This window comes from Canis lupus, chromosome 25, assembly GCF_011100685.1.
Source record: "Canis lupus familiaris isolate Mischka breed German Shepherd chromosome 25, alternate assembly UU_Cfam_GSD_1.0, whole genome shotgun sequence".
Taxonomy (NCBI): Eukaryota; Metazoa; Chordata; class Mammalia; order Carnivora; family Canidae; genus Canis; species Canis lupus.
The window spans coordinates 18,662,315-18,689,935 of NC_049246.1; the positions used below are offsets into that span (position 1 = coordinate 18,662,315).

At 36.8% G+C, this 27,621-nt stretch overlaps 2 protein-coding genes across 7 annotated transcripts in view; one reads left to right on the forward strand and one right to left on the reverse strand.

Moving 5' to 3' along the window:
- CENPJ (centromere protein J) overlaps positions 1-17,337 on the forward strand; it is a 53,365-nt gene extending 36,028 nt beyond the window's left edge. For all 5 annotated transcript variants that reach the window (XM_038573550.1, XM_038573548.1, XM_038573549.1 and 2 more), the window contains exons 11-17: positions 1,495-1,579; positions 10,296-10,360; positions 11,020-11,139; positions 14,183-14,323; positions 14,403-14,487; positions 14,567-14,687; positions 16,951-17,337. In XM_038573550.1, coding sequence (XP_038429478.1) covers positions 1,495-1,579; positions 10,296-10,360; positions 11,020-11,139; positions 14,183-14,323; positions 14,403-14,487; positions 14,567-14,687; positions 16,951-17,143 — 810 coding nt within the window. In that variant the 3' untranslated portion in view covers positions 17,144-17,337. The remainder of the gene's footprint in view (positions 1-1,494; positions 1,580-10,295; positions 10,361-11,019; positions 11,140-14,182; positions 14,324-14,402; positions 14,488-14,566; positions 14,688-16,950) is intronic.
- A 2,420-nt stretch (positions 17,338-19,757) lies between these two features.
- The window catches only part of RNF17 (ring finger protein 17), a 116,236-nt gene continuing 108,372 nt past the window's right edge, over positions 19,758-27,621 (reverse strand). For both annotated transcript variants that reach the window (XM_038573546.1, XM_038573545.1), the window contains exons 33-35: positions 25,047-25,182; positions 22,628-22,817; positions 19,758-19,856 (exon numbers count right to left, since the gene is read on the reverse strand). In XM_038573546.1, the coding sequence (XP_038429474.1) occupies positions 19,758-19,856; positions 22,628-22,817; positions 25,047-25,182 (425 nt within the window). The remainder of the gene's footprint in view (positions 19,857-22,627; positions 22,818-25,046; positions 25,183-27,621) is intronic.

Genomic DNA, 27,621 nt, shown 5'->3' on the forward strand with positions numbered 1-27,621 from the left:
ATGCAGCCAGAGCAACTTCAGGGAACCATGCTTTAAGCTGCATGAGAAGGGCATAAGCTATGAGGTTTGAGGGACATAGAAAATCTCTATGGGTCAGTGAATTGTAGGACCTTGTGGGCTGTACACATTGGTGGCGTGAGGGTGTTAGAGGAATGAGCTGGAAGGATAGGATATGGCAGTCAGAAGAAAGTGGAATTCACCTGTCTTCCCCAAACATTTTATTATAACAGCGTCCCCAAATAGAGAAATTTGAAAGAATAGTATGATGAACATCTGCATAGTCACCTAGATTTGAACACTGTTAATTGACCACTTGTGTATATGTATTTTGCTGGACCATTTGAGGCTAATTGCAGAAATTGTGGCATCTTACTCCTAACTACTTTAGCATTTTATTAAATAGCATTGGCTTTTTGAATAAACCTGGCTCATTACTTTGTGGAATGCCCTCACATTCTGGCTCTGAGGGCTTTGAAATTGAGATTTTTGCAGTTATTGATAATTGCAGATAAATTGATAATGACTAGTTCTAGAGTTTGCATGCATGGCTGAGGTAGGCGAGAGTAGGTCAGGAAACAGAATACCACTGGAGTTACCTCCTGGCAAGGGGATTCATGGTAGGTGAGTCATGGATATGAGACACAGAGTTGGGGGCAGGGGTGGTTAGGGAGAAGAGTGATTTGTTGGAAGTGGTGATGGGGAGCAAGGAAGACCTTTACCCTACCCTAAACCTAGGGGTGTGAGTGCTGAGGGTGAGAAAGTTCTGTCCCCAGAAGGGGCTGTGGTGAGAAGCCACAGAGCTAGGGCTTTGTGAGGAGCTAGGGCTCAAAGTGAGAGCAAGATGGTTAGGTGTTCATAGGAGGTGAGATAAAGGGGTTTAGTGGTATTGAGTTCCTGCCCTTTTCTCTGGCGAATCTGATAACAGTCACAGAAGAGTGTTTCACTGTGTTGTCTATTATGCCCTCACTTGAAGAATGAATATATAGTTGACCTTTGAACCAGGTGGGTTCATTTGTATGCAGATTTTTTTTCAATAAATACAATACAGCCCCGTAAATATATTTTCCCTTCCCTAAGATTTTAATAACATTTTTTTTGCTTAACTTACTTTAATGTAAGGATACAGTACATAATACATGACATACAAGATATATATATTAATCTGCTGTTCATGTTGGTAAGGCTTCCAGACAGCAGTAGGCTATTAGTTGTCAAATTTGGGGGGAGTCAAAGTTATACATGGATTTTCAAATGCGGGGTTGACAGTACCCCGTACCAACGTTTGTTCAGGGTCAGCTGTGTTTCTTTTATAGGTGGTGTGTGTGTGTAATTCAGTTCTAAATAATATCTTGTTCCCTCTGACCTGTAGTGTTAAATGAAAACAACATAAACGAACAAACTTAAACCATTCTTACTGCAAGCTGTTAGTTTCATTCATTGTACTAATATGTAGCCTAACACTAATTTTATATTCAAAATTATCTCATACTGTAGAATTCATCAGTTCGATTACAGAAGAGTCAGATTTCTTCAGGAACTCAGGTAGAAAAATACAAGAAAAATCATTTGCTGACACAAGGTAAGAAGTTGCATGATCTTTTTATAAAATATTTCAGGAATTTAAAGAACAGAGAATTTATACCCAATTTAAGAAATAAGACATTGTAAATATCACGAAGCCCCTGCATATTCTGCTCCCCCACTTACTTACATCCTAACAATATTCCTTTGCTTGTTTTTCATTCTTTTGCTACACTGTGTACATAAATCAATATAGTGTTGTTTCTGTGTATCCCTCTACAGTTTGTTTTTTCTCTCTCAATATTTTGATACCCACATCAGTGCATATAAACTCTAGTTTATTGATTTTATTTAAAAAAATTTTTTTTAGTTTATTGATTTTAATAGTTGTACAGGTTCTATGTATATTTGCTACAGTTGAGTTTTCAGGTTGATGGACTTCATGTTTTTCCTGTTTGTCAGTAGAATAAATAGTGCTGCAGAATATGTCTGTCATGTGAGTTTCTTTAAGACACATATCCAGAGTAAGATGCTGGGTCGATCATACCAGGTTTGTGCTGTAGGAAGTTTTCACTTTGTTCTGCAGAGTGGTTTTGTCATTTTTTTTTTACCATCAGCAGAATATACTCTTTGTGCTTACTCTTGACCTGGTCAGACTGAAATTGTGGCCAGATGGATGTGAAATGGTTATAGTTAGTGTAATTTTAATATGTATTTCCCTGATTACTGGTAAGGTGATGTGAGCATCTTTTTGTATATAGGCATTTGGGTTTCCTCTTTTGTGAATTGCCTGTTCATTTCTTTTGCCTATTTAAAACTTTTTCGGGAGGGGAGATTTGTTCTTATTGAAGTTATTCTGCATACTAATCCTTTCTCAGTTACAAGCACTGCCAATGTCTTCTCCAATCTCGGTTTGTGTTTTTTTTTTTATATGCATGTTTTTCCCTTTTTAAAAAAGATTTATTTATTTATTTTGGAGAGAGAGAGAGAGAGAGAGAGAGTGTGTGTGTGTGTGTGTGTGTGTGCGCGCGCGCGCACAAGCTGGGGAGGAGCAGAGGGAGAGGAAGCAGACTCCCCACTGAGCAGGGAGCCCAATGTGGGCTCCATTTCAAGATCCTGAGATGATGACCTGAGGGGAGATCAAGAGTTGAAGACTTACCCAACTGAGCCACCCAGGAGCACCTGTTTTTCCTTTTAATATTGAATTTATCAATCTATTTTCATGACTTTAAGAAATCTTTCTAATCCTGAGATCACAAGTGTACTATTTTCTCTTACGAACTTTTGTTTTCACAACTGGGTCTTTAATCTACCTGGAATTTTTAGAAATTATTTTCATGAATTAAATTTAGAAAAAAAAATATATGCATTTTGATAATAAAAAGGAAATACTTAGATAACTACCAGCTGGATAAATAGAGTAGCAGCATCCCAGAGCTGTCCCCTCCATGATCATATTACATTGCTTCTGTTTGTAGTTTCTACTCTCATAGGTGCGGCCCTAAAAACATGCATTGTTTTTTAACTTTCTGAACAATTACACTGTATGTATTCCATTGTCTTCTTTTATTGTACATTGTTTTTGAGAGTCGTGTTGATTTGCAATTCTGGTTTTCACTGCAAGGCAGTTTGAATGTTTATGAATATGTACATTTGACTTCTGTTGATGGTTAAATCTTTTTTAAGTTAGGGATGTTAAACAGTGATCCTGTGAATATTCTTAAACATTTCTGGTATAAACATTCATTTTTCTAGGGCATGTACTGAAATTACTGGGTAATCAGTAAGAATATCTTTAACACTCATAGATTTTGCCAAAACATTTTCCAGAATGATTTTACTTTCTACCTAGCAATGACTACATTGCTTAGTGTAAGCGCTTGCATTGTTCTATACCATGTTGATACTTGGCATTGTCAGACTTCAATTTTTGCCAGTCTGGTAGGGGTGCAACATTATTATTATAGTTTTGATAGAGTTGAGAATACCTTTGCCGGTATTTATTAGCTATTTAGATTCCCTCTTTTGAGAAAAATGAATCAGGTCTTCTACTTATTCTGTGCCATTGTTTGTCTTTTTCATTATTGGTTTGTGGGAGCATTTCCCCTTCCCCCATCATAATCTTCTAAGAGTTACACATTGAAAATATCTTCTTACAGTCTGTAGCCTGCCTTTTTACTCTTTTATCTTTTGATGAACAAAACTCTTGACCTTTTTTATTAAAATATATTTGGTGTATAACATTGTGCAAATTTAAGGTGTATAATATATGGATTTGATGTATTTACATATTATGATTGCCAATGTAGTGATGGCAATCATATGTAGTGATGTAGTGATGACTAGCACCTCTATTATATCACATAATTGTATCTTTTTAGTGGTTGGAGATTTAAGATCTAGTTTCTTAGAAAATTTGCTGATTATAATACAATATTATCTGTATTCACTATAGTGTACATTAGTTCTCTAGGATGTACTTACTACTTGTTCCAAGTTTCTACCCTTAAACAACATCTCCCCTGTTCCCCAGACTTTCACCCCCTCATAACCACCATTTCACTCTTTTTTAAAGTTTGGCTTCTTTAGATTCCAAATATAAGTGATATCATACAGTATTTGTCTTTCTCTGTCTGATACCTCACTTAGCATAATGTCCTCAGGGTCCATCCATGTTATTGTAAATGACTGTATGTCCTTTCTCATGGCAAAATAATCTTCCATTGTGTATGTATATCACATCTTTATCCCATTCATACAGGGAGGGACACTTTGGTTGTTTCCATATCTTGACTACTATGAGTAATGCTGCAGTGAACACAGGCTTCCATACCCCGGTTTTCATCTCCTTTGGGTGTGTACTCAGAAGTGGCATTGCTGGATCATATGGCAGATCTATTTTCAATTTTTTGAGGAACCTCCCTATTGTTTTCCATAGTGGATGAAGCAGTTTAACGTGCCCGCCAAAAGTACATGAGGATTTCCTTTTTTCCACCTCCTTGCTAATACTTGTTATCTCTCGTCTTCTTGATGATAGCCTTTCTGGCAGGTGTGAAGTGATATCTTGTGGTTTTGATTTGCATTTCCTAGATGATTAGCGATATTGAGCATCTTTACACGTACTGCTGGCCATTTGGATGTATTAGGAAAAAATGTCTCTGGAGTTCCTTTGCTCATCTTTCAATCATATTTTTTGTTGTCACTGAGGTAGAGGAGTTCTTTCTGTATTTTGGATATTAATCTGACAAATGGTCTACAAAAGTTTTCTTACTCTATAGGTTGCCTTTTCATTTTGTTGATTCTTTTGTTATACCAGAAGCTTTTGATTTTTATTTTTGGTTTTGTTGCTTGTGCTTTTGGTATCAAGAAGCTATTGCCAAGACCAGTGTCAAGAAACTCCTTCTCTCTGTTTCTCTAGAAGTTTTCTGGTATCATGTTTTATGTTTAAGTCTTTAGTCCATTTCAAATTAATTTTTATGAGTAGTCTAAAATAGAGATCCAGTGTCATTTTTCTGCATGTGTTCAGTTTTCATAACATCATTTATTGAGGAGACTATCCTTTCCTCATTGAATGTTCTTGGTTCCATTGTTGAATATTAATTTTTTTTTGAATATTAATTGATTGTACATGTGAAGGTTGAATTCTGGGCTTTCTGTTCTGTTCCATGAGTCTATGCTGGTACTGTTTTATGCCACTACCATAGTTTTAATTACTGTAGTTTTACAGTATAGTTTAAAATCAGGAATTGTGATGCTTTCAGCTTTGTTCTTTTTCCTCCGGATTGCTTTGGCTATTTGGGGTCTTTTGTGGTTCCATGCAAGTTTGAAGATTCTTTGTTCTAGTTGTATGAAAAATGTCATTGGTATTTTGATGGGGATTGCACTAAATCTGTAGATTGCTTTAGGTAGTATGGACATTTTAATTATTTCTATGAGCACAGTGTATCTTTCCATTTATTTGTGTCATCTTTAGTTTCTTTTATCAGTGTCTTACAGTTTTCAGGGTATAGGTCTTTCATCTCCTTGGTTAAACTTACTCCTAGATATTTCATTCTTGTTGCTGTAATTGTAAATGTGATTGTTTTCTTAATTTCTCTTTCTGATAGCTTGTTATTAGTGTAAAAACTCAACTGGTTTTTGTTTTGTTTTGTTTTTTTTAGAGAGAAAGACAGCATGAGTGGGGGATGTGGTGAGGGGCAGAGGGAGAGGAAGAGAATCTCCAAGCTCCGTGCAGAGTCCAATGCAGGGCATGATCTCACCTGAAATCATGACCAGAGCTGAAATCAACAGTTGGGCACTTAACCAACTGAGCCACCTCAATTTATTTCTTTATGTTAATTTTCTATCCTATGACTTTACTGAATTCATTTATTCTGATAGATTTTTTTGGTTGGGTCTTTAGGGTTTTTGATATTTAGTATCCTGTCATCTGCAAATAGTGACACTTTTGCTTCTTCCTACCCAATTTGGATGCCTTTTATTTCTTTTTCTTGTCTAATGGTTATGGCTAGGACTTCTGATTTTATGTTGAATAAAAGTGGCAGGAGTAGGCGTCTTTGCCTTGTTCTAATCTCAGAGGAAAAACTTTCAGCTTTTTACCACTAAGTGATAGTTATTTTAATGTTCTTTTCTTTTAACCTTTATACTATGGGTAAGTAGTTAATACAATATCTTATTGTAGAATTGGAGTTTTCTATATTTGATTATAAATTTTTCATCTTTACCATTGCATTGTGTGCTCTTGTATGTTTTCATGCTGCTGATTAGCATCTTTTTGTTTCAGCATTTCTTGCAAGACAAGTGATTAAACTCCCTCTGCTTTTATCTGAGAAAATCTTTATTTCTTCTTCATATCTGAGGAAAACTTTACTGGATAACATATTCTTGGCTGGCAATTTTATGTCTTACCACTTTGAATATGACATTGCACTGTCTCCTGGCCTCTAGAGTTTCTGCTGAGAAATCCACTGATAGACTCATGTGTTTTTTGGCTTTTTGTTTGTTTTTTCTTTTTGTAGCTTATTTATCTTCTAGCTGCCTTTAAGATTCTTTTTTTTTTTTTTTTTTTTTTTTAAGATTTTATTTACTTGAGAAAAGAGAGTGCATGTGCACAGGCAGGGGGAGGGGCAGAGGGACTAGGAGAAGCAGGCTCCTTGCTGAGCAGGGAATCTGACCTGGGGCCCAATCCCAGGACCCTGGGATCATGACCTGAGACACCCAGGCCCCTTTCAAGATTCTTTCTAATTAATTTTTGACAGTTTCATTATAATGTGTCTTGGAGAAGATCTTTTTATATGGAGATAACAGGGTGTCCTGTTAGTTTCATGGACTTGTTTGTTCAAGTCCTTCAGCAGGTTTGGGAGGTTCTCAGCTTATGATTTCTTTAAATAAACTCTCTGCTCCCTTTTCCCTCTCTCTCTTCTTCTGGAACCCCCATTCTTCAAATATTTGCCTTTCTAATGGAATCTCATAGCTCTTGTTGGCTTTCTTCAGTCTTTAAATCTTAGTTCCTGCTCCTCTTCTAACCATATTATTTCTGTATTCCTGTTCTCCAAGTCACTTTTTTTTTTCTTCCATGTCATCTGCTTTGATCCAGATGCTCTGTATTACATTCTTTATCTCATTCATTGAATTCTTCAGCCCTAGAATTTGGTTCTTTTTTATAATTTCAGCCTCTTGTAAAGAACTGTTCATTAATTTATTCCTGATTTAATGGAATTGTCTTGGGTTTTCTTGTAACTTGTTGGATTTCTTTATAAGAACAATTTTGGATTCTTTATCAGTTAGATTGCAGTATTTCATGCCTTTGAGTTTGGTTGCTGGAGAATTATTATTTTTGTGATGCCATTTTTCCTTGATTTTTATTTTATTTTTATTTTTAATTTATTTTTAATTTTTATTTATTTTTATTTTTTTGGTTTTTAAATAATATTTGTAGCTATGGATTTTTGCTTTCCCATTCAAACTAGCAGATACCTCCTTAGTTTTTATGACTTGTTTGATCTTTACAGTTCACTAGGCTGGCTACTTTCTTCTGTATTCCAGAAAGTGGTACAATAGCTCCAATTTGTAGTTTCTCCCCTGCCCACCAACTGTGGTCTGTTTTCTGAGCATGTTCTCTGCCTACTGGATCTCACTGTCTTGGAAGTAGATGGGAGAACACCTAAGGAGCAGAGTTGGGGGAGGTGTGGGTTTAGCACTTGTGCTTTGAGGGTGCCCTTGGGCTTGCGGGAAGATCCTTAAGTGGGGTACTACCAGAGACTTGTGGGTGGACATCCTGTAGAAGTGCTGAAGCAGGAATCATGTACCTTTAGTGCTCTTGGATATTCTAGTATGTTTTCTTCCCTTTCTGTTTCCTTCCCCAAGTCCTGGGGGTCCCTCCTCACAAATCTGGGTGCTGCTGGAGATGGAGGTTTCTTTAGCCGCAACTCATTTAACTGGGCTAGCTGGGCAATCGCTCATTGCTTTTGCTTTCTATCACTTCCTTTGGAGACGTTGTTACTGCCACTGCCAAACAACTTAGCTGTGCAGTGTCTCCCTGGGGAGGGGAGCAGCTCTGGCAAGTTCTTCCCTCTCTGTGTGCAAACTCATCTCTATCCTGTTCCAATGGCTTGCTGGAATCTCCCCTTAGGCAGTCTAGACTTCTGCATATTCTCTCTCACCTGTGAGTATCTGCCAAGATTTGTTATCTCTGGGTGTCTTTTCCAGTTGTGGAGGCAGATTCACTGACTCTCTTAAATCTACATCCTTTACTAAGGTCTTATTTTTGGATGCTCAGATGGGCAAGAATCCTCCTGGATTCCTTGGTACAAGGTGCTGAGACACTTTCATTCTGTTTTGGATGTCTCATTAGTTTAAAAATGGGAGGAGAAAAGGAATGGCTTATGCTGCTGTAATACTTGATGGTTCTCCCAGATTCCCCAAATTCTTACTTAATGTTGTGAATTCTAGTTTTTTTCCTTTATGGGTAGTGCCTCTTAAGTCTTCCCTATCTTGAAGTCATAAACATATCCTCCTATATTATCTATATCTAGCTATTCTTGCACTCTTTATCTTTTATTTTTAAAAAATTTTATTTATTCATGACAGAAGCAGACACATAGGCAGAGGGAGAAGCAGACTCCCTGCAGGGAGCCTGATGCAGGACTCGATCCCAGGACCTTGGGATCATGCCCAGATGCTCAACCACTGAGCCACCCAGGCACCCTCCTGCACTGTTTCTTAAATAATTTAAATAATTTAATGTTTCCCAACTTTAATGTTATATGAATTTTATAAGGTATGTTTATATAGTGCTCAAAATGGTAAACACAGACTTAGGAGTCTGAGCTCCATGCTGCTCACATTTCCTGAACCTCACAGTGTCTGCTTAGAGGCTGCAAGTTATTGTTCATGAACAACTTGAGAGAATTAAGCTTGATGGGATTGAATCCTGGTTTTGTTTTATTAATTGACAACTTTGGCATGTAATTTCCTCAGCCTTGGCTTCCTCACCTGTAAAATGGGGATATTAGTCTTTTCTACGGAGGGTGGTTATAAGATTTAGAAGTAAGGTAATAGCTTAGTTCTTTACATGTGAGGTGGAGGCAATTGTTCTTCATTTATTACATCAAAATAGAGCACTCCTGAGCAGCCTGGGTGGCTTAGTGGTTTGGTGTCGCCGTTAGCCCAGCACTTAATCCTGGAGACCTGGGATCAAGTCCCATATCGGGCTCCCCGCATGGAGCCTGCTTCTCGCTCTGCCTCTGTCTGTCTCTCTCAGTGTCTCTCATGAATAAATAAATAAAACTTTTAAACAAACGAAAAAACAAAACCAAGCACTCCATTCATCTCCAGAACCTGTTTCCTGTCCACGTATTTGCCGAAGCCAAAACACACTCCCAGGGATTTCTAAACTAATCCTCCTGATGTTGATATTTTCTGAATCGATTAAGTATGTTGAATCACATGAAATTGCTGATATTTGGCTGAGACCTCAGTGATTTAATAACAGTGCAGTTAAAACATTTCTGTATCACTGGATGCCACACAAGCCTTCTCAGATGCTTGCCAGCCTCCTGAATGGACTCTGCATTTATTCTTCTTCTCAAGTGTGTTCTTCATGTAGCATCCAGTGGCAGATGCTTGAAAACTTGCAAATTCAGGAGTGTTCATAAAATGCCCCATTGGCATATAGGAAAAAGATATTGGAACTTCAATGTATTTTTTTTAACATTCACTTAATTTTTTGTTGGTGTGTGTGTGTGTGTGTGTGTGTGCTTCTTTTATAATCTATCTGTGTATTACTAATGCAGCATATGATTGGTGTGCTGGTCATAATCTAAAAAGTTTAGCTCACAGCAATTAGGTCTAGATTTTAATTAAATACCAGTTATTTTGTCAAGCAAAACTCCATTGTTTGTATTCTTAGATGCCTCTATTATATCTACTTTCCACCTAAGCCTCTAACTAAAGTCCTTGTGATTATTTCCAAAATACCTTTGGGTTCATCTGTTAAGTCAGTTGAGTACCTGTCTCTCTTCCTCCAGATTGTAAACCCTCAAAAAATAGATATTCTCCTTGTCTTTCTTGGTCACACAGATTTAAGTGCCTAATAAATATTTGAACTTAAACAGTAAACTCCGGTGCATTGGTAAAGAAAAATATTAAGAATTCTTTACTTAAAGTAGTTCATAAAAGGATATGAACTAAGGAAATTTTGACCATAATATTAAGTAAATTTAAAACTTAAAATTAAACATGAAATTTAATTCTTGACAATTATATTCTAACAGGCAATCCATCTCGAAGATCCAAGCCTACACTTCCTCGTGATTTAGGCAGTTCGGATAAGGGACAAGTAAATCTCTTTATATTTTTATATACTTAATCACGGGTTACTCAGGCTTGAAATTGCTTAGTTAACTGATTTAAGTTTCTAAACCATTTTTAAAGGAGGGTTTCTTTTTTTTTTTTTTTTAAGATTCTATTCATTTATTCAAGAGTGCTTGTGCATGTAAGGAGAGGGGCAGAGGGAGAGATTGAATCTCAAGTAGACTCTGCACTGAGCTTGGAATCTGACCCAGGGCTTGATCTCACGACCTGAGTTGAAACTAAGTCAGATGCTTGACTGACTGAGCCACCCAGGTGTCCCTTATAAAGGAGGTTTTTTACTTAACATTGTAAATGTTTTTTTTTTTTTTAAGATTTTATTTATTTATTTATTCACGAGAGACACAGAGAGAGAGATAGAGGCAGAGACACAGGTAGAGGGAGAAGCAGGCTCCATGCAGGGAGCACGACATGGGACTTAATCCTGGGCTGAAGGCGGCGCTAAACCGCTGAGCTACCAGGGCTGCCCGGAAATGTTTTTTATATAACACCAAATGCTAGTCATCGAATCATGTAATGGTAGAATATGGAGAATCTGGCATTTGGAAATAAATGTAGGTTTTAGCTGCTTGAAATGTGATTACATGTCCTTTAGGACAGATGAAAGAGAGCCTCTTGTCCTTACAGACTGCCTCACCCAGAGACCCCCCTGAACCAGTGGACTTCCCAGATTCTGAGTGTAAAAAGGACAACAAAAAAGAAGAAAAAGAAGAAATTCAGGGAGAAATCAGTCATCCGGATGGAAAGGTTAAAATTTTTTAAAAAAATAAATAAATATAGGTTAAAATAGAGTTAGAACACTTCAATCCTAAGTTAATTGATCTTTAAGGCTGTTTGAGGGGGCTTAAGAGCTATAGTTCTTTGGAGTGTGACCTTGTTTTGAACCTTTGGACTCCTCTAAAAATGCTTGACACACATGTGCATTTAGTTGCCATTTCTAGTTTAGAGATCCAGCAGAGGAAGGAATATCCTTCCTTTGTTTATACTGTTCTTCTTTGAACACAGCTGCAAAGCCTTTGTCATCCTTTATAATTCTTAAAAGCCTCCATTCAAGACCTTAACCCTCCCTGCAGCCTTTCTGTCCATCTCCAGCTGCACAGTTTTAGTTTTGTGCTTAGGAAAGGGTTTTGAGTAGGATACTGCCTAGCTGGGTGTTCCAGCTAGAAATATGAATGCAAAAAAGAAGGGACATAAACAGGGTTTGTTAGCAGGGTGGAGATGAGGTCATTTTTCCTCAGGTTTATAGAAAATTTGCTTTTCCAAATATGCTAATTTGATCCATTTTAATCAGATTATAAGGCCAAAGTTTACTGCTAGTCTTGAGGAGTGAGGGAAGGACAAAAGAACAGCAGTCTAAGAAAGTAGTTAGACTTTTCCTGTACAAACTCTGCTTTAGTGTAACAAATTGTTGGTGGGAAAAGGTTTTCTTTTTTAGAAGAATTCCGCTGATCAATGGAAAAGGAATGAGAAAATTTGAGAATCATCATTGGGTAGTCTCTAATGAAATAAGGGATCTAAGCAGCAGTCATCAATAAGCCATGAACTCCTAGATGAGAGGTTGATGCAGCTTCATGGCAGGTCTAGCTGATGTGACCCAGTCAGTCTTGAGGTCACAAGGACAGTCATATATTGCACTTCTGAATATGTAGCCATAAGAAGCTCTTGGCAGTTTGTAGAAAATATTCTTGCCAGAATAATTCAACCAGACTTTATTCACACCTCTAGATGTAACTCCTAGGGTTTTTCCAGGAAGTATAGGGTGCATGAGAACATGTTAAATGATGCCATGATGGGAAAGCAGTCAAAAAAATTCAAGATGTGGGAAATTTTACATGTTCAATGACCGAGTTCTTTCAACAAGTAATTGTTATTAAAAAGCGGGCAGAGAGGGGACTGTTAAAGGTTGAGATTTAAGAGACATGTCATCAAGTGTTGTATGTGGACCTTGTTTTGATCCTGATTCAAGTAAACTATAAAAAATTACAATATAATGAAGGAATTATACAGTTTGTTAGGGGCAGTCATGATTTGGTTATGTTAAAACTCATCCTTTAATTGTAGTGTTTTACATGTGAAATGATACCTACAGTTTGCTTTAAAAAAAAAAAAAACTCAGCAAAAAAGAAATTGAAGATGACACAAACAAATGGAAAGATACTACATGCTCATGGATTGGAAGAATTAATATTGTTACAATGACCATACTACCCAAAGCTATGTACAGATTCAGTGTAATCCATATCAAAATGCCAACAGCATTTTTCACAAAACTAGAATAATACTAAAATTTGTATGGAATCGCAGAAGACCCTGAATACTGAAAGCAATTGAGAAAGAAATAATCCCAGACTTCGAGTTATGTTACAAAGCTATAGTAATGAAACAGTGTGGTCCTGACACAAAAAGAGATACATAGATCAATGGGACAGAATAGAGACCTCGGAAATAAACCCATGCTTTTATGGTTAATTAATCTATGACTAAGGAGGCAAGAATTTACAATGGGGAAAAAAGACAGTTCTCCAATCCACCCAAAATGGATTAAAGACCTAAAAGTGATACCTGAAACTATAAAAATACTAGAAGAGAGCACAGGCAGTAACCTCTGTGACATTGGCTCTCCAACATTTTTCCAGATAGGTCTTCTAAGACAGAAACCGAACTATTGGGACAACACCAAAATAAAAAACTTCTGTGCACAGCAAAGGAAACCCATCAATGAAACAAAAATGCAACTTACTGAATGGGAGAAGATATTTGCAAATGACATATCTGTTAAGGTGTTACTATCCAAAATATATGAAGAACTTACATGACTCAACAACCAAGAAATTAATGATTCAATTTAGAAAAGGGCAGAGGACCTGAAAAGATGTTTTTCCAAAAAGATATACAGGTGACCAACAGATACATGAAAAGATGCTCAACATCACTAATCAGGAAAATGCAAATCAAAGCCACAATGAGCTATCACATCATACCTGTCAGAATGGCAAAATAAAAAAGATAAGAAATAACAATTGTTAGGATGTGGGGGGAAAAGGAACCCTTGTGCACTCTTGGTAGGATGCAGCCACTTGGAAATAGTATGGGGGTTCCTCAAAAAGTTAAAATAGAAATACCATAATTCAGTAATTTCACTACTGGGTATTTGGGTATTTACCCAAAGAAAACAAAAACACTGATTTGAAAAGATCTATGTGCCCCTATGTTTAGTGCAGCATTATTTACAATAGTCAAGATATGGAAGGAACCTAAGTGTACATTGCTATATAGACAAATGGATAAGGAAGATGTGGTGTATACACACATAGACACACACATACATGGAAACATTACACAGCCATAAAAAAAGGATGAGAACTTGCCATTTGCTAGAACATGATTGTACCTAGATGGGAGTATGCTAAGGGAAATAAGTCAGAATAAGTACCATATGATTTCATGCATGTGGAATTTAAAAGATCAAATGTATACACCAAAAGCAGAATCAGACCCATAAATAGAGAACAAACTGATGGTTGCCAGAGGGGAGACGGTGGGGTTATGGACAAAATGGGTCAAGGGGAATGGGGGATATAGATTTCCAGTTATGGATGAGTAAGTCATGGGGATAAGGGGTATGGCATAGGGAATAGGTGACATAAGAATGATGGTGTGTTGATACTTGGAGACAATGTTTTTGCTTTTTATTATGAAAGATTTCAAAGTAAGTAATTTGGAAGAGATTTTTGTCATGTATCAGGATGAAATCTCTTTTATTGATAATCTTGTTTCTCTTCTTCTGTAGATAGAAAAGGTTTATAAGAATGGGTGCCATGTTATATTGTTTCCAAATGGAACTCGAAAGGAAGTGAGTGCAGATGGGAAGACTGTCACCGTCACTTTCTTTAATGGTGATGTGAAGCAGGTCATGCCAGATGAGAGAGTTGTAAGTTTCCCTAGGAGTATTTTTCTCCATGGCTTAAACATCTCTAGAGAAAACATATACTGACTTTATGTCTCTACAGATCTACTACTACGCATCTGCCCAGACCACTCATACTACTTATCCAGAAGGACTTGAAATCTTACATTTTTCAAGTGGACAAATAGGTAAAAACTTGCTTTGCCCTGTCCTAAATACATTCTTTTCTTTAAAAATAAAATACTAATAGTGACCTTTTGTAAACAGAAAAACATTTCCCAGATGGGAGAAAAGAAATCACATTTCCTGACCAGACTATCAAAAACCTATTTCCTGATGGACAAGAAGAAAGCATTTTTCCAGATGGTACAATTGTAAGAGTACAAAGGTATATCTGTTAAATTTGTTTCTAGATTTGCCAATTTTTAACTTCTGTTTCCAAGTAACTTTTTAAAATCTTGTAACATTTGTAGAAGTCATTCAGAATTTCAGTGAGTTAGCAGTATTGAATACAAATATGCACTATGAGAGCAGCATTTTGGAGTTTAGAACTAGAGACATACAGGTTCTAATATATAGTCTGTAGAGTACTTCCCAAAAGGAGGATGGCAAGTATATGTATAGAAATAAATTTGGTAAAAAAAAAAAAAAAAGAAAAAGAAATTTGGTGAGGCGCCTGGGTGGCTCAGTCGGTTAAGTGCCTCTGGCTCAGGTCATGACCCCAGGGTCCTGGGATGGAGCTCCCGTTAGGCTCTTTGCTTCTCCCTCTGCCTTTGCCCCTCCCCACTGCTCCTGCTCTATCAATCTTGAATAAATAAAATCTTTTAAAACAACAAAAATTTGGCGAAATGTAAAAATGGTGAATAAGATGCAAAGAAGGAAACTGCCCTATCAGGTTTTTTAAAGATTTTATTTATTTATTCATGAGAGACACAGAGAGAAAGGCAGAGACCTAGGCAGAGGGAGAAGCAGGGAGCCTGCTGAGACATTAGGCAGAGGGAGACATAAGTCAGGGAGCCTGCTTTGGGTCTCAGTCCCGGGGCCCCAAGATCATGACCAGAGCCAAAGGTAGATGCTCAGCCACTGAGCCACCCAGGTGCCCATGCCTTATCAGTTTTTAAGAATAACAAACAATGGCTGCAATTATTTGAATAAGACTATATCTCTTCTTAGATTTTGATTTGCTGGATCTCCCTGTCCCCGCCTGATAAGCTTTTATTCCTCTGGCCTCCCTGACTCAATTCCTTAAAATAGCAACTTTTTTTAGCCCTTCTGTGTGTTACATTTCTTAAAGTTAGCGACAACTTCTTAGTGACTTCTTCAGTCCACAGTACAGAGCTTCTTGTAATCACCATTTTAATTAAAACCACCACGGTGAAGGTTTGTCAAATCCACTGTCTTTAGTTTTTCACTTTCTCCTCTCTTACAGTGTGCATGCATTTAACTAACTTTAGTTCTGTGATAAAAGTTAGCAAAAAAAAAAAGAAAAGAAATAAAATGGAAAAAACACTTTGTGCAAATACTGTAGGAACTTTTTATGGTCATGGTAGTGTTTTTCCTTAACATGGTTTGAAACTTCCTCTGGTGCTCCGCTAAATAAATACCAATCTCTCCTAAAATTTGAGAAAAATCTTAATGTGTACATTATACTTTGAGCAATTTCAGAAACTCTGCCTTTTTAAATCTTATGTTTGAAATTTTCTATGGTAAGAGGTAGAGAAAATAATATGAAAAATTCAATGTACCCATCTGTCCAGCTTCAACATGTATTAATTCATGTCCATCTTTTTTGCATCTGATCTGCACTCAACCAAATCCCAGATACTAGATCGTTCAGGATAATTTTGGCATTTTTGAACTTCATTGTGGTTCTTCAACTTCACTGTGCATTAAAACTACTTGGCGGATTGTTCAGTTGCAGATTGCTGAGCTCTAGGCCAACAATTTGCATTTCTAATGTCTCGGGTGACCCTGTCATCCCTGGTCCTGGCTGCACTTGATAAACAGTGGTTCTCAAGATGGCTTGTAAGTCTAATACATGTGGCACAAAGCCTTCCATTCACATAAAGTTTGAGAAATAACAAAAATAGAAAAAAAAACCATTGTGTTGAGAAGTGGTGATTCACCATCTATAGGCTAGCTTTGTGTTTCTAAGGGCATATTACAGATCTGTTTAGGGGTTCAGTTTGAATGTCCTGCAGGCACATCAAGTAGTCCTTTTGGGATTAACTGCTTCTTTGTCCCACTGTGTCAGAACAGGTGTGAAGTCTGATTTATGGCCCTTTCCAGGGACATAAACGCTCCTCTCCAACCTGATAAGGAGCAAGCACTTAGACTGCTTATAACTTTAGTGAAAAGAGTAAAAGGTCAAAACTGAAATTCAGCCATATTAATACAATGCCCAATTTTTCTTAGAGGCACAATACACATAAACTTATTAAAAACTTTTCATGGGCACATTTAAGTGCTAATCTGATCAGAACAATCAACCTGAAGCAGAAACAGGGTGGAAAGAATTTGCAAAGAAGGTATTGTGCAAGAAGAACAGTGGAGGTTCTAGGAGAGGAGAGAATGGCCAGAATCAAAAGGCCACTTTTAGGTCATTTTCCTGTTATATATTTAGTATTTTAAATTATATTTTAAATTTACAGAGATGGCAACAAAATCATAGAGTTTAATAATGGCCAAAGAGAACTACACACAGCCCAGTTCAAGAGACGGGAATATCCAGATGGCACTGTTAAAACCGTATATACAAATGGTCATCAAGAAACAAAATATACATCCGGTCGAATACGGGTTAAAGACAAGGATGGTAATGTTCTAATGGATACAAAATTGTAATGACCCTGTGCGTGACTAATCATGAAATAACACTAACTTGATTTCTTGTTAAAAGGTATACATTTCTTGTGGATTCTGTGTTTTAATTTATGTTACTGTGTGTGTGTGTATATACATATATATATATTCCATATATACATGGAAAAAATTATGTTTGGATTATAAAATAAAACACCATAGCTTTTTATATTGTTTGTACTGTACAAGAACAGCTTTCATTTTTATTTTTATTTATTTTTTTTTTTAAGATTTTATTTATTCATGAGAGAGAGAGGGGCAGAGATCCAGGCAGAGGGAGAAGCAGGCTCCATGCAGGGAGCCTGATGTGAGACTCGAACCCGGGACTGCAGGATCAGGCCCTGGGTGGAAGGTGGCACTAAACCACTGAGCCACCCGGGCTGCCCAGCTTTCATTTTTAATTCACCAGTCTTTCTACAGTTAAATGCATGACTAAGGAAAGCATTATTTCTATAAACTGTGGACTGCAAAAATAAGGATGCACTTTTACTGGTTGAAGATGGTTATAAAAACCAAGAAATATGAGAAATAAAATAGCACAGATTTTCCATGAGCACATCAGTTACAGAATAAGGACTTGCATGGAAAGTTTATTCAGGGAGTAAGATAATGTCTCCAGTCAGAATATACTGTGTTCAATTAATTAGTACTAATAGAATGGGAAGTTAAAACAATGAATAAATACAAGTAGGTCAAACACCAAAACAGGTCAAAGAATTCATTCTGTGAGTACAGATAAAAAAAAAAAGCAAGGAGAAAATAGTTACTGTGAAGGTAAATAAACTGGTTTTGATGGAGACTTGAGAAAGAAGGGGGTGGGAAAAGTAACTACAGCTGGTGTTAACTCATCAAGCACACATACCTTGACGTTATAACCCATAAAACTAGGAAGGGCAGATCATCTACTTATCAATTTATATAATAATTACAAGCTGGTAGAGTCAGTGCAATATACAATATTAGCAATGACTCCATTTTTTAAAAAAGCTAAATGTAATTTAAATTCCAGATAATTTAAGAACTGAATCTGAAAAAAGTTGCAAACTTCTCAAAATAAGGAGTTATACATATTACTTCAGGATAGTAAAGGATTTTTAAATGGGATACAGCACAAACTTAAAATGTTGAGAAATCCATGAAAGGAGAAAACATAAGCCACAAATTAGAAGATACATACACTTGGCAAAGGATTAATATTCCTCCAAATCAGTAAGATAATTACAACAGCTCAATAGAAAAATGGACAAAGGATATGAATAGGCAAACAAGTGACTATTAAACCAGTGAATGCATATTGAAATAATGATACCTTTTTATACTAGTATCATATACTGGCAAGTAATGGTCTGGCCACACCACACATTGCCAAGGAATTCAGACTACTGATGGTAGTAAATTGAGTCAATACACTTTTTGGAAAGCAAATACCTCATGATTTAGTAAGTTCCAGTACTAAGTATATATACTAGAAAACCCATACCATGTACACAAAAGGTGCTTCAGAAGAATATTTGTAATTGGGGGAAAAACTGGTAATCTAAATATTTAGCAACAGAATTATGTGCAGAGACAAATAGAAGAGTGAAAGTGAGTAAAATAGAGCTCTGCATACCAACATTGATGAACAGTACAAATAGTGAGAAAATGAAAGGTACGGTATAGCACATTCATTAAAAAATATACACAGCAGTAGTATATCTTGCTTATGGTTCCATTCATGTGTAGTAAAATGTCAGAATAAAAAACAACAAATTCACAGCGGTGTTCACCTCTGCAGGGAGGAGAATAACTAGGGAAGCACCCTACAGGAGTCTCCAACTGTACTGAGTCCTTCTTAAACTTAATTCACATTCGTTATAAAATGAACTATATTTTTTTATGTGCCTAAAATATCTGATTTTGAAATTATTGTAAAATAAAACCAGAAAATATTTGAAAGCAAATATTTATTAACTATTTTTTCAAACAATTCCTGACAGTTTAACATGTAAGGAAAAAGGCCAGCACTACTGCAGAACAAGTCAAGAAAAATAAGCCTGAAATGGCCTACATATAACAGAAAACTTTCTTCTGGGCTGCCGTATAGATGTTCTGCACTGTATACCTGAAAAACAAAATGCATGTTATTTAAAACCTTTGCTTAATTACATGTTCAAACTAGTTGCTGAATCATCACTTGTTACATTTATGTGGATGAATAAACAGCTGGTTACCCAGGTACTTTGATAGCTTTGCGATTAGGTCATGGATTGTCCAATATGTTCTGTGCATACCACAGTCTTATGTGCCCACTTCCTTCTGCTCTTCTGCCCATCCCCAACCACTCTCTGGCACTATAACAGTCATGATAACCATTCCAAGCATTCTTACAGATGCATATCCTCTTTGATCCTGGTATTCTGTAGGTGAAAAGGGCCTACGAAGAAGAGTCTAGAAGAAAGATCCTTGTTGAGCTTTGTCATTCTTTGAGAAATCAAGGAGAGTCTGAAGAGGTGCTTTTACAGGCAATATAAATATTTAATGTATATTTAATCTCCACTATATTAGCATGCCTTATGCTGATTATAAAGGGGAACAAGAAGTCATGATGCTTACATCATTCATCTCGGTCTGCCAGCCCCATTTCTACAAGTGACATATGAACTGGATACTGTTCATCTTCATATAAGGTCACTATTTGTTCTGGTGCCTGAGCCTAAAATTAAAACATAGTTGTCAGGAAAATACAGTAATATCTTTGCTTTTTCCCTCCTACATTTGGCCTACATCACATAAGAAGGAAAGGGCATTCTCCAAACTTACTAATCATCTGTCTTTTAAAAAGGTCTTTGTAATGGTTTCCTATTAAATCCTATTCTTCCCATTCTTATAGTTTATTTAAAATATAACTCCTCCCCAAAGTTTTTCTAGATTAAGCCAATATGCTTTAATAGTACCATCCCTGTTAAAATTCATTTATATTCTACCCCTAGGGCATTATACTTTTATGCATAAACTGATGAAATTTTGAATGTTATTCATATAGCACAAGGGAGGAGAGGGAGCAGGAAGCCCAATGCAGGACTCGATTCTAGGACCTTGGGATTATGACCTGAGCCAAAGGCAGATGCTTAACCAACTGAGCCACCCAGGTGCCCCTGTGTGTGTGTATTTTTTTCAATGATTTATGTATTTGAGAAATAGTGTGCATGAGTGAGCAGAGGGTAGGAGGAAAGGGAGAGAGAATCTCAGCAGACTCCGTGCTGAGTGCAGAGCCTCATACAGGGCTCAATCCCATGACCTGAGCCAAAATCACAGTGAGGCTCCTAACCAACTGAGCCACCCAGGCACTCCAGGTGTGTGTGTACTCTGTGCATGTTGTGCATTTTGTCTTTTTGTGTGTTATATGTGGTGTTGAGTGGTGTATGTGTGATGTGTATGTTGTGGTGTAGGTTTGTGAGGTGAGTGTGGTGTAAATGTGTGTGAATGGTATTTCTGTAGTGTGTGGTATATTTTCTTTTTTTTTGTGTGTGTGTGTGTGTGTGGTATATTTTCATGTGTGGTTTTTGTGTTGTGTTATGTGTAGTTTGTGCTGTATGTATGGAGTGTGTGTGGTATGTGTTGTGCCTGGTATATGAGCAATGTGAGTGTAGTTTTGACTGGCGCATGGTGTAGTTGTATGTGTTGTGTGTGAGGCATATGGTGTCAAACATGTATGTTTAATGTATGTGGTATTTGTGTAGTGTAAGTGTTGTATGTAGTGTATGGTATGCATGATGCTTAAGTGGTGTATGTGTGATGTGTTTGATATATATATGGTATGTGGTATAAATGGTGTGTTGGTTTCATGTGTGCAGTGTGTTTGGTGTATTTATGTTCCATATGTGTTTTGTGTGTGGTATATTTGTGTGTATGCTATCTGCTTTAGTGTATGGTGTATGCTGGTGTCTGTTGTGAGTGGTATGTGTGTTCCAGTGTTGCATGTTTTTGTGGTGTTGGTTACGTGTGGTGCCTATGTGGTATATATGTAGTGTGTGAATGAAATTTCTGTAGTGTGAATTGTCTATTTTTATATGTGTGTGGTGTTTTTGTGGTATATGTGTGGTGTGTGTGCTATATGTTAGTGTATGTTGTATATTTGGAGTGTGTGGTATGTGTACCATGGTTGCATGTGGCATATATGCATGGTATGTTTGGTGTGTGGTGTGTGATATGTGGGGTAAGTACTGGGAGATGTGATATATGTGATGAATATGTGTTGTGTGTGTGTAGTCTGTAGTACAAATGATGTTAGGTGTGTGTGATGTCTGAATGCTGAGTGATTTGTGTGTGTTATATGTTTGGTATGTGTTGAATGGGTGAGTATATCGTGTTTGGGTGTTTTGGTTGCAATGTATTTTGTATGTTTTATATGTGTTGTCTGTTGTATGTTTCTCTTTTATGTGCAGGGTATGAGTGCTTTGTGATGTGAGTCATGAGTGGTGTATGTATGGTGTATATTTTTGAATTGTTTATGTCATGTTGGTTTTGTGTGGGATGTATAGTGAATATGTGGTATTTCTGTAGTGGGATATGTATGGTGTGTGTGTTACATGAGGTGTTTGTGTGTCTTGTACATTTTATGTAATTCTTGTTTGTTGTGTGTGTTTAGAGTGTTCAATGTACTGTGTGTATGGTATATGTGTTCTCTGTGTTTGTGGTATATGTGTAGTGTATGTGTAAAAGGTTTTTGGTACCTGTGTGCTGTGTGTGGCTTATGTGGCATATGCTTGGTATATGTTGTATATGTGGTGAGAATGTGATGTAGGGGTGTTTGTGTGCTGTATATTGTGCACGCTATATTCTTTAAGTATAGTGTGCATTGTATATTTATTTGCATGTGCTATGTGTCGAATGTGAGTGCTGTGTTTATCTAAACCTTTTGATACAGGTTCTACTGCATTAAACAACTCAAAATTAGTACATTCAATTCATTCCGTGGCTTTGACCTGAATTCCCCTTCTGGGGTTTCCTATTTTTAGGATGCAGCTCAATGTCACTTCCCAGACCTACCTGTTCACTGATTATTTGGCCTGCTGAGGAGGCAAATACCGTATCATATCCTCATCTCTCTAGATGGAAATAATCAGTCCTTGCACCTATACTTTTTTTTTGTAGAACATACCTCATTCTACTTCATATTATTAATGGTTTACAAATGTTTCATTTCCCTCAATTTATGAGTTGATTATAGGATACTCAGCTTGGTCATTTTCATCTTATTCATTACATCAGTGATATATTATTATAGGGCTAATACATTTTGCTAAATATAAACTAAAACATAATTTTAACAAGCCTTAAAATTAATCTTATAGTATTTACAGCTTTATATGTTTAAAGCATTTTTTTACATCTAGATTTGCATTGATAGAAAGCACTTTAGAAAGTGAACATAGGGACATTAGAAATAGCTTCAATAAGATTTTGGCTAATTGAGATAGTTACCATGGAAGAAGCATACAATTGTTTTCCTTGAAGACAGTCTATCATAGCCCACAATGCTTCCATGCTCCATTTGGGACAATATGGTATTCTTGTCTTTCCTGGATCTCTTAAGGGAGGTTTAAATCCTGCCAAGAGAACCTTTATGGCTCGGGCTGGATACTGCATAAGGTGAAGTGGAATTTGACGTAGTCTGTCACAAAAGAAATTCTTAAGATGTTCAGAATGTCACAATTAAAATTCTCTAACAGCTAAAGCTGTAATATATGGGAAAAGTTTATGGCATTGGATTTGGTGATGAATCTTAGGTAATACCAAAGCACAAACAATGGAAGAAAAAAATAAATTGGACTACATCAAAATTAAAAGCTGTGCAAAGGACATAATCAGTGAAAAAGCAATCTACAGAATGAGAAAAAATATACACTAAAAAGTAGGCATTTCTCCAAGGAAAATACATAAATGGCCAACGAGCACATGATAAGGTGTTCAACATCACTAATCACCAAATGCAAATGCAAAGCCATAGTGAGATACAACCTCACATCCATTAGGGTGGCTACTATCAAAACACCAGAAAACAGCAAGCGTGAGAATGTGGAGAGAGACTGGAACCCCTGGACACTCAGTGCACAATGGTACAGCTGCTATGGAAACAAATAGTTTGCTGGTTTCTCCAAATACTAATAATAGCATGAGTATGTGACCTAGCAATTCCACTTCCCAGTATATAGTCCTAATGAAGTGAAAGCAGTCACAAAAGGGAATCAACCCAAATATCCATTTATCCATGGATGAATGGATAAGTAAAAGGTAGTATATACACATGATGGAATATTATTCAGCCTTAAGAAGGAAGGAAATTTTGACACATGCTACAACATGGTGAACCTTAAGGAAACTATGCTAAGTAAAATAAGCCAGTTACAAAAGGACAAATACTGTATGATTCCACTTATATGGGTGGGATACCTACAATAGTTAAATTCATAGGCAAAGAAAGAATGGTGGCTGCGAGGGGCTGGAAGAGGGGGAAATGAATGGGGGATGTTGTATAAAGGGTACAGAGTTTTCAGTTTTGCAAAATGAAAAGAGTTCTGGAGGTTGGCTACATAACAATGTGGGTATAGTTGACACTACTTAAGTGTACATTTAAAATGGTTAAGATGGGGCAGCCCCAGTGGCTTAGCGGTTTAGTGCCACCTTTGGCCCAGGGTGAAGGGTGATCCTGGAGACCCGGGATCGAGTCCCACGTCAGGCTCCCTGCATGGAGCCTGCTTCTCCCTCTGCCTCTCTCTCTCTCTCTCTCTCTCTCTTTCTGTGTCTCTAATAAATAAATAAATAAAGTCTTTTAAAAAATAAAATGGGGGGACCCCTGGGTGGCTCAGCAGTTTAGCGCCTGTCTTTGGCCCAGGGCGCGATCCTGGAGCCCCGGCATCGAGTCCCACGTTGGGCTCCCAGCATGGAGCCTGTCTCTCCCTCTGCCTGTGTCTCTGCCTCTCTCTCTCTCTATCGTAAATAAATATTAAAAAAATAAATAAAATGGTTAAGATGGCAAATTTTATGATACATGTATTTAACCACAAATATTACAAACAAAAAAAAGGAAAATGACAAGTGTTGGTAAGGATGTGGAGAAACTGGAATCCTTGTGCATTGCTGGTGGGAATGTAAAATGGTACAGACACTGCAGAAAAGTTTGGCAGTTCTTCGAAAAGTCAAACAAAAGCACCATATAATGTAGCAATTCCATTTCTAGGTGTACATACCAAACAACTGAAAGGGGCTCAAACAGCTACTTGTACATTAATGTTCATAGCAGCAGCATTCACAACAGCTGAAGGATGGAAACAACTGAAGTGTCCATCAACATTTGAATACATAAAACATTGTGTGTATATATACACATACACAAAGGAGTGTTATTTAGCCATAAAAATAATGAAATTCTGATACATGCTACAATTGAGTGTACCCGGAAAACATTATCCTAAGTAAAATAAACCAGACATAAAAGGACAAATACTGTCTGACAGTAATTATGTAAGGTACTTAAAATAGGACAAATTCAGAGACAGAGAGTAGAAAAAGATTACCAGGAGGTGAGGAAAAGGGAATGGAATGTTATTGTTCAATGGGTACAGAATTTGTTTAGGATTACAAAAAAGTCCTGAAAATGGACAGTGGCAATAGCTGTACAACATCCAGAATATATTTAATATTAATCAAATGTATACTTAAAAATGGCTAACGAGGTAAATTTTCTATTTTACCACAATAAAAAGACTTACAGATTTTTTAAAAATCCTAATAAGTCGCTTTAAAAGTTTTTCTTTAAAAGTAAACCAAAACTTTCCCAATAATTATTATTTTTAAAACTTAAATTTTAATTCAACTAAGTTGATTTAAAAAAAAAAACAACCTGTTTATTGTCAGCTTTTCAGTTGATCCGTAATCAACAAATTGTACCAGGACAGCTAGAGGATTAAATTCTTTAACAGACACAATCTTTGCTCTATACCATAAGCCATCATCATATTCTGCAAGGCAAGGCATTTCTGGAAAGACAGAAAAAAGAACAATCACACTGCCTTGTTAAACAACAGTTTTTTTTTTTTTTAATTCAGAAAAGTACAAAGAAAAAGTAATCACCATAAACCTACCATTCAGGTTTAAACATTCAACAGTCTGTCATATGTTAGATTCTGTTTTTTTTTTTTCTGTTTACAGTTTATACACTTTGTTTTTCCTAATTCCTAAGAATTAAGCTCTGAAGAAAAGCACTTCTCCCATTCTCATAGTTCCTAGTTCTTCTGCCCATGGCTTAGACTATCCTTCCAATGCCCCCACTTGTTAGACTCCTGAAATTTCTTTTAAGCCATCATCTTCTGCAAAAGATATACCATGGTTTCTGCAATTCCTTTCAATTTTGTCCCCTCCAATCCATTCTAAAAACACAAAAATTAAATTTAAAAAATTCAATTGCCCTTGTTTCTTCGATGGCATTATAACCATCTACAATATCAACTGCAATTATAGGGTTCTTCACAATCTACTCCCAACCAACTTCTACCCCATATTCTCAAGTGTTACCTAGCTAGAATTACCCGAGCCTCTACTTCAGCTCATGGCTGTGGCTGTTCCCCTTATCTAGATGGCTCCCCATATACTTTTTCTGAAAAATCTCTCAAAGGTTAGCTCCAACATGACTTTTAAAAAGCCCTTACTACTTCTAGTCACTGGTTTCTCTGTGATCCTATGGTACTGTGCATCTACCTTTGCTATGAGCTGTTATTTTCATATTGAACATGGTTTTCATGTCCCCTCTCAACTAGTCCACTAGTTCTTATGTGCCGAACCGTATATGTATTCCTAATATGGTACCTGGTACAAGCAATTGCTCGATGAATGAATGAATGCTAGGCTTGAGTAAAACTGAAAAAATTAATATAGTATGTACTTCTCTCCATACACTTTTAGATTTCAGAGCAAATGGAACATACTTTAGGCCCTTGTCTTGCTCTACTTCCATCCCTTGTATGTCATCATTCTTTTCTACATAATCTCCACAGAAGTGTAGCTGTGGGAAAGTGATATTTAAATAATACAGGACTCTAATGTACAAGATTTTTATTACAGAGTTTTAAACAATTTCTTGTGTTTATAGAAAAGATTATCAATAGAACAGTAAAAAAATCTCCTCTAATAGAGCTGTCTGCATAGTAAGCAATGGACTGAATCACTGTTAACAGTCTCAACCATTTCCAGCCTTAGAAACATGGCTGAAGGTTCCTCTCAAAACACAACTAAAAAAAACCCAAAAACCAAAAACCCAACCCAACCTAGTTGTCATGTTATTTTAACCTACAAAACAACTTAATAGGCACTTGCCTATGAATCAACTTGTACATGTGCATACTTATAAAAAACCCTTGAGGAATAAAAAAAATACCCACAGAAAATGGAGCTATATATAACTCCATGAATGATCACATTACACACAGAATGTTTCTGTGACTTCTCTTGAGACAAGAAGACAATGAGGAAGGAACGGTTTCTTCCAGACTATAAATCTGAGTTTATAAAAAGAAAAAATCATGAATTTATTATTTTACTCATTCAACAAATGTTCATGAGCACCTAACTTGTGAAAGATGCCCTTCTAACTACTGGTGACACAGCAGTACAAAGAGTTCCTGCTCACAGTGCTATTTATTTTATATTTATTTATCATTCATTCATTCATGAGAATACACAGAGAGGAGAGAGAGAAGAGGCAGAGACACAGGCAGAGGGAGAAGCAGGCCCCACGCAGGGAGCCCAACATGGGACTCCATCCCAGGTCTCCAGGATCAGACCCTGGGCTGAAGGTGGTGCTAAACCGCTGAGCCACCTGGGCTGCCCTCACAGTGCTATTTAAAAAAGAAATAGAAGCATGGAGAAAAATCGGGTAAGGGAGAGTGACAAGCAGTGCTACTTTACATGGGGAGGACAGGCAACACCTGCAATAGAGGGACAGTTGAGCAACAATCTAAACTGCTATACGATTTGGATGAACATTCCAGAGGGAATAGCAAGTGGTCTTTATCAGCCAAACATGAGTCACAACCCATTAAAATATCATTGAGTAAAATCAGGTAAGACTTTAGGCTGATGTTTTCCTTTGCTTTAGTAGTATATCCTCCGATTTGTACAAAATGCTATGAATAAATACATTTCTATAATATCGCATACTGGTAAAAATGTATGGACACCACTCCTGGTTTTCAGAAATTGTCAACAGCAGTAACAAGATACATTTTCTTCATAGAAGAGTCACATATGTTTTCTAAATATGGGTAGGAATGGATTAGAAAAAAAGAGATGGCACAACTTGACCTATCTTGACAGGACAGGACACAGCCTGGGCTCCCCTACTGTACTTCAAAATTATCAACTTAGGTGGTTTGTAATTAAAATTACTGCCATTTAGGTATGAATGACAACTCTAACAATTG